We start from the raw sequence: 17,862 nt of genomic DNA, 5'->3' as shown, positions 1-17,862 counted from the left end.
CCCCACAACGTGTAATGCCTCCGGTGGCATCATTACTCTGGTCTCATTCTCTCAGCGCTGTCAGTCTTTTTTTTTTTTTTTTTTACCTGAAAATCCCATCCTCTCCTGATAGTTGCCGTACGTTTGACGGCACGAGATGTTCCCTTGTCACCACCAATCAACACAGAGCATCACAGAGAAGCTTGTTGGTTACTTATGACCGAGCTCGGCACCTCATGACAGATAAATAATTTATAAACAGCTGAGCAGGAGGGGTGAGGGTGCATCTTTAGTCAGAGGTGGAGCAGCAGCCTGAAGGCAGAATCCCTGGAAGACATGGAGGCTGGATTAAACCCACCCACCGCCCACTACTTCCTGTGAAATTAATATTCTGAAAGCACTCCAGTATCATGTGTTGCAAGATAATTTAACAGATCAGATCATCAACACTGGTCCATTTTTTTTTTTCATTTCTGCTGACTGTTTAAATGTTGATCAAGTGAGTTATGACGAGCACCACAACTAGCTCGTATTTTGATTTGTTTATTTACTTTTAATCCCCAGCAGTTGCCATTGCAACAGCTATGCTTCCTGAAGTCCATAGGTGGAAAATTTAAAGTGAACATGACATTAAACATTAAACATTGTACATATACTGTACATATGCACATACATGCATACATAAATGTAAATCATTCACGCGTACATAATTAGATGTACTATTTTGTGTTAAAATCAGCAGTATTTTAGCACACACATAACCACCCGGTCTGTAAGCCTAATGCAAAACATTACACCTCCCCATTATGTAAATAAAGTATTTTGATATTTTCCTATATAAATACAGTATTTGTAAAAAAAAAAAAAAAAGCGCCCTGAAATCAATATGGGACATATTAGAAATGTCAACAGTTTGTTTTTCAAAGATCTTTTTTCATTTTATGATAAATATCCTGTTAAATTGCATGTAAAGAACAGAGTTAGTTCTGAGCTGAGTTTTGTTAAAGTTATTCCTCCTACCAGAGGTCGTTCTTGAGAAAAGACACTTTGGTTGTTTTTTGAGCATAGCAGAGAAAGGTTAAAAGCCTCTTCGTCCACCGCCTGTCTAAATGCACCGTTCAGGACCAGATGTGCTGCTTGATTTTGAGCCATTTGAGGCTTCTGCAGATCCTTTCTCCTGCCAAAGCATTATATAAATGGTCGTGTCAACACCAAGCATTGTACAACCTGCTTCAGTGTGTTTTGGAGATAGAGTGAAACCTTTTAACAGCGGATTTTGCTGTGTTTATCTCATAATGCATAAATTGTTCTCCCTTTTAATTGATTTATCTGGAGATTGTCAGACAATTGCAACACTCCTAGAGCCCAAATACTATCCTCAAGTTGCTGGTTTTGTCTGACTGTCTAAAACCCTAAAATATTTAATTTACTGAGAAGTATGAGTGACAAAATCTCCTATTTGAGAACCTGAAACCATCACTTGTTTGTGATATTTGCTTAAAAATGGACTTAAATGACTATTTGTTCATCAAAATAGTTGGAGATTGTTTGCTGATTGACTGGATTACTAGACTAATATCAGCAGCTCTAGTTTTGACAGTAATAAACAGAAAATCACCAATATACCTCTATAATCTATAACTATATTTCACCCCCTGTAATGAAGGTGTTGTTAACATAAAACTAGACTGAAACTCGAATCAAAGAATGAGGGTGTTGTCAAGATGCCCTGTCTGTGTTTTTCTGTTTCTTATCAGCGTCGAGGCAGCAGTGGCTGCTTTCTCCCAGGCCCGGGCCCCAGGGATCTACAAGGGAGACTACCTCAAAGAGCTTTTCCGTCGCTATGGCGATGAGGAGGACACGCCCCCTACCCCGGCACTGCCCGAGTGGTGCTTTGACGACGACGGCGGGGAGGTGGACGATGACGGTAACTCGGTCGGCCCGGAGTCGGGCCCCAGTTCCTCCGGGTCAGCGCCCGGCAAACGAAAGAAGGAGAAGGTGAAACTGGTAAGATTCCTGTGGAGCTCCAGGAAATGGACTGTTAAGTGGAAAATGGGTTGATCCCTCTCCACAGGACATGGATCTCATGCAGGGTGATGTAGGTTCAAAGGGAGCCATCCTTTCTAAGACCCATGTTCAACTTTATATAATAATCCAGTAAATCTGATGCACTAATTCAGAGAAAATTACACTTTTTATCTCCTCAACTGCTGGCAAAGGTGTAATTATGATCAGCTGTCTGCCTGTTTTTATATAAAGCTTTCATCACTTCAGTCGGGTGAAATTAGGAGCGCTGAATCATCTCCAGTTCCCTATAATTTGGTTTTCTTCTGTTTACATTGAGCTGATGCTTCCAAATTATTTATAACTGTTACAAGAAGCTTAAATTCAAATGGTGCCAACAACCCGACAAACAGTCAACATGGAGGCAACAGAGAGGCAAAAGCAGCGTTTGGATAATAGGAAGTAAAGTAAATCATATTTATTGGCGTAAAACATTTGTTGAAATTATATCAATGTCACTTTACTGCTCTCACCTCAGGAACTGCATTTTTCTCTGGTCATTAAGTTGCGACCCAAATTTGTCGAAATTTAGAGCCACTGAAATTTATTCCACAAAAAAACGTGAAGCACAAAGCTTGAAACAAAGGTGCAAACGGAGCTAAAAAGGCAGACTTACTTTGAACTAAAGGCACATATGCTTTTAAAGCAAGTTTAAAGTCCTGATGCTCATCAAGTTTTAAGAATCTTACCTGAAATGTATGAAATATATAAAAAAAAAAAAGTGAGACAATCCTAAACCTGTTAACAAATCGTCTAATGAGAGCTAGCAACAGATGTGACCACCTTGGTTTTTGGTTGATCAAGTGCAGCAACAGAAGTTCAGGTGTTTTTTTGGTTGTTTTTTTACCCCACGCACACTTCCTCGACCCCCTCACACTGGCCCTGCATCCCACTTTTGTGTAATGAGCCACCTGTTGGTCTTCAAACCTTTTTCTTTCCTGTCCCCCTTCAATAGCCGAAAAAAAGTTCACGACTCCCACCGCATAGAAACTAGAATTTTATTAACATAAAATACATGATTCAAGTCAAAATGATAGCAGCAGCAAACTTGTTTACTTTTCCTCCATGAATCATATTCATTCAACTTCGTCCCACTCTATATCTTTCCTCTGGTCATACACGCCCCCCTGCACTGGCTCTATGGGGAACCGCCCCCCAGTTTGAGAGCAGCTGAATTAATTAGTGCTTTGCTTCGGAGGATTGTTCCTTCAGTTTGTGTTGGTAGAGTTTCCTCATTCTGTCTGATTAGAAATGTTCGAGGTGGAGGGGAAATCACACTCGTGTCTCTTTTGGACTTCCGTGCACTTCATTTTCATATGTTGAAACCATTTAATTATAATCTCTGATCCAACCAGAGCAGCACCTAAAGATTTCCTCCACCATTTATTAGTCTGCTGATTATATCAAACTTTCATTAGATATTAGTGTGATTAAATAGTGTTAAACACAAAGGATCTCTGTGTCTTTAAGGTAGTCTTTTCAAAAAAGGCCTTCGAGGATATCATGAAGTAAGTTTTATATCTGAAAGCGGGCTGTTTAGGGACATTATAAACTGATAAACTAAAGATGAGATTTTTGCAAGAGGACACTTCAATTCTTTTATAGTTTCAATCGGTACAATCAGAGTAGCAAATACTTTACATAAGCTCAATGTTTTATTGTCAGTTTTAGGGAAAATATAAATTAGCTTAACTGGACTCATCATTTTTCATTAGAAATAAACATGGACAATTCATGTTTCAATTAATTAATTAATCGATTAATTTAAAGTCTCCTCCCACTCAAACATGGTTTTGACTTATGGTTACTTCTTTTGGATGTTTGCCCTTCATCACCCAGAATCCCAGAATGATGTATGTGCAGAATTTGAGAGTCTATTTTCGAATTCTTTTTGCCATCAGAAACTTACACTGTAAGAACAATGTTCTTTTTGGTGAAGTAGGAGATGCTTTTATGGATTAAATTATTCATGTTTTTTACATGTATGGAGGAGATCTTATATGGATTACATCTCCAGTATTTTCTCAGAAGTAAAGAAAGAAGTAAGCTAAAAATTCAATAAATAATTCTAGGACAAACCCCTCCCTACTTTGTCTTCCGCTATGATTGAATTTTCCGGTATTAATGTAAAACGGGTATTACATTTTCTTTAGTGTGTCGTTAAAAAGTGTTGAAGCCTGCAATCATCTTGTACCCAACTTCAACTGGTCTTATTACGAGATAAACTGAGTGTAAAATGAATGAGGTTAAGCAGTAGCCTCACTGTCTAATACGCACAGTCTCCTCTATATTGAAAGGCACAGAATGAGATTCATATGAATGGTACTGATCTTTACATTCTCACTACGGCCTCTCTTACTCAAAACATGCACTAATGGTACCGAGGGTGATGGATATTTCCATACCAGATCGGTTTCTGTCCTAATTGGCGTATATTATCATATTGTACCAGTCCTGGTGACTCATCTGTGAAGCATGAGTGTGAATAGGTCATGACAGCAGAAAAAACAGTGAGATTAGGAAACATGGTGAAGGACAAAGTGTCACAAACGTCACCAACAGGGAGCGTATGGGTGAGAAGGTAGTAAGAGTAAGGAGGCAAAGTTTCCTGGGAGTCGTTGTAGAAACGGGGTTTACAAGTTGGATTCCTAAAAATAATTAAAGTGAGAGCGGTTTTAAAAGTGGAGAGGTCATAAGAAGAGCCGGGTTTTTGTATTCCTTCTTGATGCCTTTGCACACAGGGATTCATAAAGCAAAGAAGCAGCTGTTAGGAAAAGTATTACCGGTGTTCAAAAATGTTTTTCCTCTGTGTGTAGGAGGGCGTGAATGCCTCTTACAATTGAATCCAGATTCATCTGTCTGTTTTCCTTCTCTTTTCTATTCCCAGGGTGCAGTATTTCTCGAAGGTATCACGGTAAAAGGAGTCACACAGATCACCTCGCAACCCAAGCTAGGCGAGGTCCAGCGAATGTCTCAGCAAATGGCCGAGTGGGAAAAGTAAGAGCTTCCTTGTGCCCTCCTCATACCCCTCTGGGAAACTGTGTGTGTCTGTGTACACGTATGTAGGTGTACTGTGCTCTGACTCATTTGTCTTAGTCTTTTCTTTTCTTTTTTTTTCTAAAATCTGTACAATTTCAGACAGGCGGCAGAGTCAGGAATAGATTTAGCTATTCTGGAGAAATATGCTGCTGCAGCTTTTTTGATGAAATTGCAGAGAGTCAGCTCTGCTGCAGTGTCTCGTCACAGCGGGAACAGTCCACGCTTCCATTGCCACTACCTGCTGTTGAAATGATTGTTTTTTTTGGTCTAGCTGTGCGGGCTCATTACTGCTAATTAAATGTGATCCAAATGTAATTATTAATGTTGTTTTCTGGGGTTCTTAAACGTGCCTGAAACCCAAAGTAGCTGTCGTGCCCCAACTTTGTGGTACGGGTGATGTGTGTACTACTTTACCAAACGTCTCTTGTACTTGTCAACAAACCTATTGACTGAGAAGTGTTTTATGAACTCAGCCGTTCACTTTTGCAGAGGTTTTATTTCTTTTTTGGGGGTTTGTGTGTAAAAACCTTTGCCAAAAGAAATGATCTCATCTCAGTCCCTGAACTTTAAGCCAAAAAGTCTTGGACAAAAGGACTCTGTATAAAGTAGCTAACTGTAACCATAGCAAAGTGTAAGTGGCATTTCTAAATGCAGAGTCCTGGAAATGGTTATTCAGATATACAGAAGCGTAAGTATTAGAGATATCTTTTGACACAGCGGTCTAAAAGTCAAGATTATGATTACATTACAGAAAGTTAGTTTTAGGTGATACTCTTCAGTAGATGTTCTTTCAAATCTTTTGTCTAGACTAATTCAAATAATGTTTGTAGTGGTCAGGACCAAACTCAAAAGTAAGACGTGTTTTCACTGTTGCAGGTCTGGTTTTCCCGGAGCTCAGCCAGTGTCCATGGACAGACAAAACCTGCGCTTCCTGGAGCAGAATCCATACAAAGTCAGCTGGAAAGCTGATGGCACACGGTGGGTCTGTTGTTCAGGAGTTCTCTTAATGACTCCTTGTCCATATGTGTGAACACTGGTGTCGAGGTTTGGGTCTCTTGACTGGACCGATCGGCTTCTTTTTCCATTCATTTGGCTCCTTTTGAGTGAGTTTACGTCTGCGGGAGTTGTCAATGAGGACTAAAATGAATACTAACAGGAATTCTGTTGTTCAGTAGGTTTTAATTACACTATCTTCATATAGCTAATCAACCTGAGTGGGTGCTGATTGTAGCTGTGGAGATGTGTACTGTGGAATTGTAAATTAAGCTTCACTGATGGAGACACAGACTCAGCAGGATGAAATGCAATTGGGCACGTCTTCTTTTCTGTTACATAGTCACATATTCTTGCATTTTATATCTCTTTTGCCAAAAGCTAATCCTGAGGCGGGAAAAGGTTTTAGTATTCTAGTGGTCTACCGTGAAGCACTGTCTCCCCATCTGTTGCAAATGTGCAGTGTGCTGGTGAATATTTAATGGTTGCAGTTAATTTCAGAATTTTACATATTGGTGCTTTAATTTCCTGTAAGAGTGAGACTTGCAGAGTACAGATTTGGCCCTGGCCAAAATGCTGTTAATGCATATAATCAACTGCCATCATCTGCAAACGCTTGTCGTCAAAGACTTCGCTGTCTGAATAGAGAGTGACACAGGGCTCTTCCTCTACCGCTTCAGGCTCTTGTCCTTGTTGAAGAGTAGGGATACCTGATTTCTGCAGAGAGGCAGAGTATCCTATGTATGAGTCATCACTCAAAAGCAGGTCGTACTCTGTATTGAGAATATGATATACAACGCCCTCCTCAAATTTAAAGATAAAATTGTATCGTGCAAACCGGAATCTTTTTTTGTTTTGTTTTTTACATAAAGCCCAGATTTTCACCTCATCAATCAGTAGTAAATATTGCTTGAAAACTGTATTGATAATGATTAAAACGACATCAGTAAATCCAGGGGGAAAAGTGTAACAAAAAAATACATCGAAAATCCCTGAAAGAAACATAGAAGTTCCAAGATTTGAGTGTTGATTTATGTCACTTATTATTTATTTTGAATCTCATTTGAATCGAGGTTTAAAAAAAACAACTATACAGACTTACATCAGCAGCGTTACAAATCAAGTTGTCTAAAAAATAATAACAATGTTTTTATACGTCAATAAGCCCCAAACCAGGCTGAAACAAACAATGTATTTACTTCAGTTCCTGTTAAGGAAAGTGAGGACAAGTCAGAAAACATTCAGAGACTCAAAAATACATTGTTGGATTTAGTTTTTATAACGTTCATCCTGAGGTTGTCCTGAACTGTTTTTCTAAGCTGAGATTATTATTATTTTTTTTTTTTTTTGTAGTGCTTGTTGAATGACAGCGACCTTCTTTCTTCATACAACTTCTATCAATATTCTGTCTGCTACAGCAACCTGTGAACTTAAAGTTTAGTGTCACCAGTGTGTGTGTGTGTGTGTGTGTGTGTGTGTGTGTGTGTGTGTGTGTGTGTGTGTGTGTGTGTGTGTGTATGTATCTACTTTTAGTCGGTCTAAATTGACTTAGACATGCTATATTTACCATCATCATACATATTGTCAGTGCCGTCCAAATATATGCAACATCTCCTGGTAGTCCTTATTTTTTTACCACCTGAAACTGCTTTCCAAACAACTGGGCATCTTGTTGAAGGGGAAACTTGGACGATGTGGTGTTCCTGGGGCAGGAAACACTGCGCCGCATCCTATTATAAAGAAATGTTTCCTGACTCTTGTTAGAATGTCAGCAAATTCTTAAAGGTTGTTTACACTTCACCACAGAAAGTCGAGGTTTCTATTCATCTCCTGCTGTGTGCATAAACAACATCAGGACCTCAACCTCATCATATTTACTTGGCAAAAGCTTTGATTTGGTAGACGGTGAACTTTGATGATTCTCTGTGTTTATGTTTTTGTCAGCGTGCTGTCGGCCTCCTGTTCGCGATTCTGTTGTTTCTTTCCATTTTGAGCCGACAAAAGTTTTGTTTATCTTGGAAATTGACACACAGGGTAGCAGTGTGTCAGACAAAGGGTGCAGGATGAATGCAGTGTTGTGGATATTCACACCAGGCACGTCTTGCTGTGGGCTACATATGAGTATAATAAGTTTGTGCTCTCATTTGGGAAAAGTTTACAAAGGAAAAGGCCTTCATTCTCTTCGCGAGGGAGAGCTTGTTGTGGTGTGTATTTTCTCATATCACTTTATCCTACAAAGGCAAGAAATAGATTGCGGCTCTTTAACAGAGTCACCTTCTTCGTACCTTACTTGAACCGCTGTGCTTTTTAATTTATCCAGCAAATAACCACGTTTTTCATACAAGCTTTGCTTCAGGGAAATAAATTGAATTCACACAAAAGAAGTGATAATGAGAGACAGTTTGGTGAGAAATAGATGTGGAAAAAAAACTGTGATGAAATACCACAGGTGTACGTCTTCATTAAATATGGGCAATAAGTTGGGTTGGACAACAAAAACTGGTGTTAAAGTCAAGACTGAAAGGCAACCCACTTTGATGTCACACATTATTTTGTGAGCTTCTGTTTTGAACCCTTCAGTCTGGCATCTTGATTGTCGCCATCTTGATTTGATTTTTGATTTGATTTTATACACTTTATTAATCCCTGAGGGGAAATTTCTTCACTACAGCAGGGGGGCAGGGGGCCACTAGCGCGGCGCCAGGTAACCTGACCTGAGGTGCATGTTTTTGGATGATGGGAGGAAGCCGGAGAACCCGGAGAGAACCCACGCAAGCACAGGGAGAACATGCAAACTCCGCACAGAAAGGCCCAGGACCGGATTCGAACCCGGAACCTTTTTTGCTGTGAGGTGACAATGCTAACCACTGCACCACCGTGCCACCCTGCCCTTGTTTTTTTTGGAACCAGAATTGACCATATTTGGACAAGCTGGGGTGGAGCTTGGACACTGTTACTTCCCATCTATTGGAGCCAGAGGTTTTTTGGAGCCAGCCCCTAGTGGCCCTCAGTGGTATTGCACTTTAAGGCACCTCCACATTTGTTACTTTCAGGCTTGGAGACGACATCCATTTTTATATACAGTCTATGGCCAAAACAGAAAAAAGGCAGCTGTACAGTTGGGTCAGTTATCTTTGAATGTAGGCCACCAAACAAAAGTATTGATTGGGTCTGCTTTTAATCGTCATTTCTTAGGGTCTTTAATCTTAAAATATCTTGAAAATTAAAGTATGAATTCTGAAAAAAATTGCAGTTATATGTGGATGACTTGCAATGTATCAGATAAGACTGATGGGTTTTAAGGTTGTCTGCGTTTTCGGAGAGATTTACTGATTGCAGTGGTGGAGCATGAATTTGTCATTCTCACCACACATGGTATAGACTGTGCTCTGCATTTTTATTAAATGTCATATTTTCTTGCTTGTGGTGCCTCTTAACACTTGAAATGGATTTTTAATAAGAAATTTGTCTCTTCAAGGTGGTTGGAAAAGATTTTACTCTATGCATATTGCCACAAGGCCTCAATTACAGTATTACATATTCTCAATCCGTCCCACTTTCCTTTGTCACTGACGAGTATAAGAAAGTTTCCCATTCTAATGAAAGTCATTTTTACTTTTAAAATGAGTAATTTTTTTTTTTTTTAACTTCATATGAAAGTATTATTTTTACAGGGAAAAGGTTAAGTGAGCAAAAATGTAAATTTGTAACAACCTCTAATGCTCTGAGAACCAAATGGATGACTCTGGAAGTCTCTTCTTATGACCACAGGACTGTGCATCAGCAGCTCTGACAGTTAAACTGCCTTGCTCAGGAGCACAATAACAGACACAATGGTGACAAAGTATTGAAGGGACCCCCACTCGCCTGTAAATATTCTGCAGCCCTCACTGATGCCCAGAGCAGTCATACAGTGAAAAAAAAATCTGTCACTGCCTGCTCTCTGCCAAGAAAGTGGCTTCTAATGGGCTTTGGAAAGGACAGCAAAATCAGTGGATTTGCTAAGAAGGGGAGACATGGCTGAGTTGGGTTTTTAATCACCTTGTTGTAGAGCCTTCTGTCAGGGCTAGATTGGTTTGTGCCCCAGTGAGGAAGAGGACGAGGAGGAGGAGGAGTTAATCTGAGCAGAAACCAGCTTTAGCCAATGAGAGCAAGCGGACCGGGAAGCATCATCAACCTTCGTACAAGCCCAGAGAACAGATATATTAAAATGGAAGATTATCTTCATCGCTGTGAAAGGTCAGATAATGTATAAAAAAAAATTACTATAATTCTAATGATTATAGGTTTTTACTGTCCCTCCAATAAAAGTACGATTAGCTTTGTATCAATAGCTTCCATTAGATCTCAGGTCCCTGCATTTGCCATTCTGTAATTGTTTAGTATGCACGTCGTATTTGAAATATTAAAGATCAGTTAAATCTGTCATTATGTTTGTGGTTATCCGTGTTTTTAAAGTTAAGACTTGAGGACCTCTAGTGTGCACCAGGCATCAGCTAGTTCTATGTATCCCCTGCTTAGTGGATACGATGGTCTCCCACATGGATGATATCAGAGTTGGTTAAATATCCTGTTTTCACAAAACTTTCAAATGGGGTAGAAATAATAATTCCCATTTATTCAGGCTTGACTTTTAAGCAAGGCAATTTATCTTTTTTTTACTGCATTTGCAGTAAAAAATGAATGAATGAATGAATGAATGAAATGAATGAAAGTCTAAAATGAAAAATCATCCTGGCGTCTTTGGGTAAAAGAGAGCAGTCCTGCCTGTTGATGCACCACTAATGATGTGCAAAGCTGCTGTATCTGATCTAAGCCCTCCCCTGGTTCTCAGCTGCTGTCAGTCATGCTGCAGGACTAGACTGGCAGAGCCGACACAATGGCCGTCCGTGCCTCATTAGGGCTAAAGTGCTCGGGGGAAATGGCTCAGGGATAAGGATACAATCTGAAGCACACAGCACCCATTAGAGGACAGGACAGAGCAAAGGAGTAGGTGGGGAGGGTGGTACACTTGTGTGAATAAAGGAGCACATTATGTTGAATAATTTCTGATTGGTCAAAAGAACAGAATACAGTGTCTGCTACCGTAATGTCAGAGAAGAGCGGTAGAGATAAATAAGGTGAAGCTGCGATAAAGAGGAGGGCCGCTGGGAGTTACAGAGAACTAATGGTCTCTTGCCGCTTTCTTCTGATAGTACTTGACAGAGTTAGCCGTGGCTAACCGGCCAATTAGACAGCAGGGGAACCACTTCTGCTCAGCGCAAACCTGTTATCCTCCCTGGTTGACAGATCTTCTCTGTTGTGACACTCAGCCTCATCCATTTGATCTTCATAGTCATTGCTTCTTTTCTCAGATAAAAGATTTTATCCCTTTGCACTTGAAGATCTTCCCATCTGTGGGAATCATCATTTATAAAACTGAGCTATCCAGCTATTTCCTGTCCCCTTTCTTATCCAGCTCCGCGTTCTCTTAATGCTTTCATTGTGCTTCCACTCCTACCGAGAAAATGTGAGTGAAGTTGTATCAAGCCCACTCACCATTCCTTCCTTCTCCTCCCACATTTTTTTTTCCCTGCAGTTTCCACAAGACTTTTGGACGACCCTGTTTTCTGTGTGTGTGTGTGTGTGTGTGTGTGTTTTCTTTTTTTTTTTTTTTTTTGCTTTCAGCAGTCATGACTGGAGGTGGAGGGAGAGGAGGTCGAACTGATTGCTCTTAGCTCTCCACTGATCTCCTCTATTTGAACAGTGTGTTATGATGGCCACTTTCCTTGGCTAGTGTGCTTGAGAGGCATTTTACTGTAATGGAAATAATTAGGTTATACAGTATGTCTAGCTTTTCATTCCCCTCCGTCAAAAATGATAGCTTGTTGAAATGATCACCAACTAACTGTTAAGGGAGAGCCATCTACCTACACATTTACCCCGGTCAAACAACAATAATAACAGCAAAAACAGAAATAAAAGGGCTTTTTGTGATTTTCTTTTATCCCTACCTGGCTCCACTTGGTATTACAACAATAACACATCCTGACAAAATTGTACTTTCCAGTTAGACTCTTCCTTCAGCCTCAGATTGTAATTTTATGCCTAATGCATCTCAAAAAAGATACAAAAAAAGAGCTCTTGTTTATCTTGATATGGCAGTTTCAAAGAAATAAATTCCTCATTACTGTTGAATTGACAAATGGATCAACAGAAATGGAAAGATGGCAACTTTTTCTTTTTTTGCCAGGCAAAATATTAAACAGCTTAATCAGTATGATTTATGTATTTTAAATCTATGTTAATCTAATGAACTTTGATTTGTCAAGATATTATGAAAGGCACTTTTAATATTTCATTTGATAGATTATACATGTACATTATTTGATTCATCAAAACAATATTCTGCAGATGAATCGATAATGAAAACAATCAGAAGTTGCCTATAGTAAAAAATGGGAGATGTTCATTTACTCCTTAATTCAGTCCTGGTTAAAGTCACATTGGTGCAGTCAGTGCAGACTTTTGTCAGCTGGTGTTAAATTACACACACACACACACATTTATTCTTGGCATCTTGTCAAGTTTCCCCTCTTTGAACCAGCTGGCATTGATGGCATATTTATTATGTCTAATCCCTTTGTTATAATGGTGGAGTCACAGCAGGTATGAGAAATGCATCACTTTGTCTGTGGGGAAGTCATTAATCTCGACTCCATCTCTGCCATTCGACTTTGTTTTTCTGAAAGGTGTGCATCCTTTTCAGTGTGTATGTGTGTCTGTGTGCTACCTGTGAGTTTGTGCACCATCAAAGCATTCCACCCATTTCATTCTGGCATGAATCCCCTATTATGTTAAAGTTACAAGATAATTAGCAACCATTTTTAGCCGCATTTATTAGGATTTTTAACCTTTGAAATACAACAGGACGGTAGTTGCTCATTCGGACGTTAGTTCATCCTGCTTTATCCTCAGCACTTGTTTTGTGTTGAAGAGCAGCAGGCAGCCTTCAAAGGATGACTGAGTTCATGAAAGGTGTGATGAAGCCACCAGATTACCATTTATGTACATTTGTCAGTACATATATTTTTTTTATACAAATCATGTACACGAAGATCCAGTTCCTTCTCATTACAGCACATTTCAAAGGACTTCACTAAGACAAGCCTTCTCCAGTCTAATCAACCAGTAAAGAAAATAATGGCATACAAGTGGTTGAATTTTCAGCCAGTCAACAGAAAATGATTTCACAATAACATAGATGTCAACCTTATGGCTGTGCTAGTTGTTGAGATATTACAGTCTGGACCAAAGTGGTTGACTGACAGACAAATATTGCCACCCCCCGAGAGACGTGCTGCCAGCATGGCTAAAAATTTCAAATATTTGCTGCTTTCAGCTTCTCCAATATGGCTGGGTTTCTGTCTTTTATACGCGTGTAAACTATCACGGGATTTCAGACTGTTTCTCTGACAAACTAATTAATTTGAAAATGTCTCTTTGGACTTTGGAAATTTACTGACATCTTGGAAAGTAAAAGGTCAAGTGATTGAAAAACCATCAATAGATTAATTCATGATTAGTCACGGTGTTGTACGGTACAGTCATGGTATTCATATGCTTTTAAATGAATAAAAGGCTTTTGTTTAGAACATACAAAAAAACAAAACAAACAAAATACAACTTCAGAGCATTAAAAGTGTGTCTGACAGTAAATTAAAGGATTCCAAATCAATTGGTTAAATTTCTTTCAACACTGAGTGCTTACTGCTATTATAGTTGGACACTATTCTGGAGGAGACACAAAGGCAACAATGGTGCCTGTGTTTTTGGGTGTGGCCCATGTTTTCAGCTCGTTCTTCAGGAACCAACAGAAGGGAGGATCAAGGGTTTTAGTCGGTTTAATGTCCCCCATTTGAAATTGCCTGCGATGTTTGCCAACTCTGTGATCAGCCAACTCGGTTGATCAAGCAATAAACATTTGGATGAGCGCTTTGATTACACTCGTGCCTCTCTGGATACTCTTCAGGACTGTTCTATTTTGTCACCAAGCGTGTGTAATTTTATTTCCATTTTGTTTTAATCACATGCTGTTTGATTTCTTTTTGTTAGTGATTTTTCTTAATGTAACAACTAATGAAGAAAGTGACCTCATACAAATAACTCACTCAGCACAGTTTAATTTAGCCTCCAATCAAACTGAAACATCCCATTACATGCCATATATTAGTTTAATCTTTCTAAATTGAGCAGCTCATGCAGAAGGATAATTGCTTGAAATTGTAATTGGGTTGAAGATGATTTTGATAACTGTTGTCCAGATAGGGTGTTTACATATTAATAGATCAGTTCATGTGCATCTCGAGCTCTAAACCGATCACTTTTCCTGCACACGCCTCGAGAGAAGATGATGCCTCCAAGTAGAAAATCAAAAGTTCACACCTGAAGTGTTCTCTCAGGTTATTTAAAGATTTTCCTCCCCACACTGTAGTATTTCTTAAAGAGTTGAGATGGAGGAATAAAGATGATAAAAGTGTTGAAGTGTAAGAAGTCGTGACAACCTGGCACAACCTGGCACAACCTGTGAACATAATGTTGAGGAAGAGTGGGGTCAAATTGATACCAGTGAAATGCTCATATACCTGTGTTGGCAAGCTGACCTATTTTGACTGCTATTTTACAGTCGAACAGTCGCTGCTCTCAAGTCTTTGAATCTCCCAGATGAGCGTACTCAAGGATGATAAAGTAATTTTCCAGCAATACCCAGTCTTTGGTTGATTTACCTAATTTTACTTTCACTGAATTCAAAACAGGGAAAAATCCGGGATACGACGGACAAAATACCAGTAAATCCCTTCTAGTGCAACACTGTCTAATCCAATAATACCAACAAAGAATGACCACAAGAATAAACATAAATCTTTTCAAAAGTTAAGCTTTTAAACATTGATGACTGTATTTATTGTGGAGCTTCTACGCTTGATTACATTTGTTTCCTGGCTACACAAGGGCCAATTTCAGTCAGTTTCAGCCAAATTCAGTACATTATTGCATTGTTTTCTTCCTGCAGAAGTTAAATTTCTCGAAGGGAGACTGTGGAAGTTATTATTTTTGTTGTTGTTTTGTGCTTCCAAGTCTTTATCTCACCTGTGAAGGCTGGCCATGGATTAGCTGAACTTGGACCACTGGTGATGTATGCAATTTGAAGATAGAGCAATTCCCCTCAAAAAAACAGTCTTATGTGTTGGTGCAAGGCAACAAGGGACTTTTGTAATGGGTAAGAAAATGTGTCTACAGTTTAGTAAACATTTTATTATTAGTATTTGCAAAACCGAGAAAACTACTCTTTTCGTATCAAAAATCTGCTGTTGTCATGAAAAGTGGTAAAAGTTTGTATGTGATATGGCTATTTTGCAGTCACAGATCAAAACTAATTTCTGTTTGCAATGATGGTTCCTTTTAAAACACGGCTAGATAAAAGGAAAAATGATTTCCTTGGTAACATGTGTAATTGGCAGGTACCTTTTTGGTGACCATTCTTCTTTTCCCAGACACGATAAAAGCTCTTCCGCATTCACCTTGTTTTATTTCAACTGAATGCGACGCATTTCCACATTAGAGACATGCACACAGGCTCTTTGTTATTTTGTAGAGCTGAGTGTAGCCCCAAATCTCAAGTGTTGTTTCTCTTTGCTCACAGCACTTCAGTTTTTAAGTATGATTACCAAATTCAATCCCCCAAGTAAACTAATTTAAGAAAATTATAGTCATTCTTTGTTTACCTGGAGGAATTCGGTTTGAGCAGAGCAATGCTAAATGTATTAATTAAGCGACACAAGGGTCGTAATAGTTGATGATAACCCCAAAGGAAACAATCAAACATTCTGTGTCTGAAATTGGAAAAACTCTGCGCGTTGAATCAGTTCTACCAAGATACTGTTTTTCTAATGTAATCGGTAAACATACTGTAGTGAGGATGCTCGTGACACATTGGGCCACATGACTGTATAACTTGTCAGACTACTTTTTGGCAGACTTGCTAGCTAACTTGTTTTGCATATGAGTGTAACTATCCATCAGGAAGGTTGTATAGCACAACTGCGTTGGAAAATACATTACAGCAAAGGAACACAGATTTACATTGTTTACTTTTGACAAAGGGAGATTTAAAAAAAAATATATATATATTCAATGCATGAAAATGACTTGCTAGCTGCCCACTCTCCAAAACTTCAATAATGAATGCAAAAACATAGCTGCTAGTTAATGAGGTGCTGTAAACATGTTTTCTCAATAAGCTTCTTGTGAGTGATGGGTCCTAAAGGAACAGTCTGTTTTCTGCCAAAATTGTTTGAAGAGTTTTGTTTTTTTCATCAGACATTTCTGTGTTTCTTTGTTTCCCCTCTCCGTCCTTTTTAGTGGTGGTTTAAAGTGGGCGAGGCTCAGTTTGAAAAAGTTTATATCACATACTTCTGTGCACAAATCAGGATTTAACGATATTTGAATCAGAATCTGGTGACGGTTTCATGGCTTGTAGTTAAAACATAATAAATATGATTTTCATCCAAAAGAAATTACACTTCAATAAAATCCATTATAAGATTAAATACCAACACTAACAGCAGTCTACAGATCAGCTCGCTAGCGGTCATGCAAGATTTGCGACGAGCACAAATACAATACGAATACAAAAAAAAAAACGTGTAAGCTTGTACTTACGACCACCTCTTCTTCCACAGGTACATGATGCTGATCAACGGAAAAAATGAAGTGTTCATGATCGACAGAGACAACACCATCTTCCACATAGCAAACCTAGAGTTTCCCTTCCGGAAGGATCCACGCGTCCACTTATCAAACACTTTACTGGATGGGGTGAGTAGCTGTTCTTTTGAGTCATAGTTTCTATTAAATTGTTATATGTGCCACGCTACGTTTTCTTGCAACTTGTATGAAAATACTACAAATGACCAATTTCTGTACTTGGCTGGAGTTGCATGTCCCCTTCATACCCAACTTTAACCTTCCCGTCCTGCCCCCCTGTTGCTCAGTCTGGCAGATAATTGACATCAGTTGCTAAACTTCAGGTGAAAGAAGAACTTGTTTCAAGTCTGAGCCTGCAAAAGACGGCCAACAGGAAAATGATCACCCATGTCCTGGAGAAATGGCTCATGAAATGTTTCACAGTTTCCCCGTCTGTGTTCTGTTCTGTTTTTTTTTGTAAAGCTCTGCAGTGTGCTCCCCATGGGCTCCCCAGGGGCGGCGGCGGGGATAGGGGACTTATCCTCATGCTGTAATACCAAGCTCAGACTTTCACTGGCATGTTTATGCAGTTTTAGGTCACGGAGGTCACAGCTCCCTCCAGCAGCAGGTGCACATACATGAGTCATTATCACAATCCCTCCCTGAGACCACAGCCAAGGAAATTGCTACATGTTCATGTACTCGGAGGTTTGTTTATACATGTCTGGCGGGGTTTATGTTTGGTATTCCAGCGCTGAAGATAACAGAGAAGTGGCCTGTTATTCTTTTTGTTTTGCTCCCGGTGTTGTTTTTTTCCACAGTGTGGCAGTTTTATGCAAAATAGGTATCTGCTTCCTCTTGGCTTAACTGCCGCTGACTGATGCGGCGTTTTTGGTTTCCTCACTCCGACAGATCACCTAATTTTAGCACAGTGACGGAGCAGTGCGGATGTGTGTTTAGATTGCTACAAGGTTTGTTTTGACTGGTGCTTATTCATCTGTTGATGCTTCTGGCTCTCAGTTCACAGAGGCGGATGTGTTTAACTGTTTACAGCGAGCCCTG

General features: G+C 39.4%; 1 protein-coding gene across 1 annotated transcript in view; it reads left to right on the top strand.

The window, feature by feature from the left end:
• rngtt (RNA guanylyltransferase and 5'-phosphatase) overlaps window positions 1-17,862 on the top strand; it is a 78,595-nt gene that overhangs the window by 5,805 nt on the left and 54,928 nt on the right. The window contains exons 6-9 of the mRNA XM_069161777.1: window positions 1,737-1,986; window positions 4,931-5,040; window positions 5,959-6,060; window positions 16,797-16,932. Of these exons, the coding sequence (XP_069017878.1) occupies window positions 1,737-1,986; window positions 4,931-5,040; window positions 5,959-6,060; window positions 16,797-16,932 (598 nt within the window). The remainder of the gene's footprint in view (window positions 1-1,736; window positions 1,987-4,930; window positions 5,041-5,958; window positions 6,061-16,796; window positions 16,933-17,862) is intronic.

This window comes from Embiotoca jacksoni, unplaced genomic scaffold (genome assembly GCF_022577435.1).
Source record: "Embiotoca jacksoni isolate LCO1_2020_lvr unplaced genomic scaffold, fEmbJac1.0.p SCAF_29, whole genome shotgun sequence".
NCBI lineage: Eukaryota > Metazoa > Chordata > Actinopteri > Embiotocidae > Embiotoca > Embiotoca jacksoni.
This window is presented reverse-complemented; position numbering and strand designations above follow the sequence as displayed.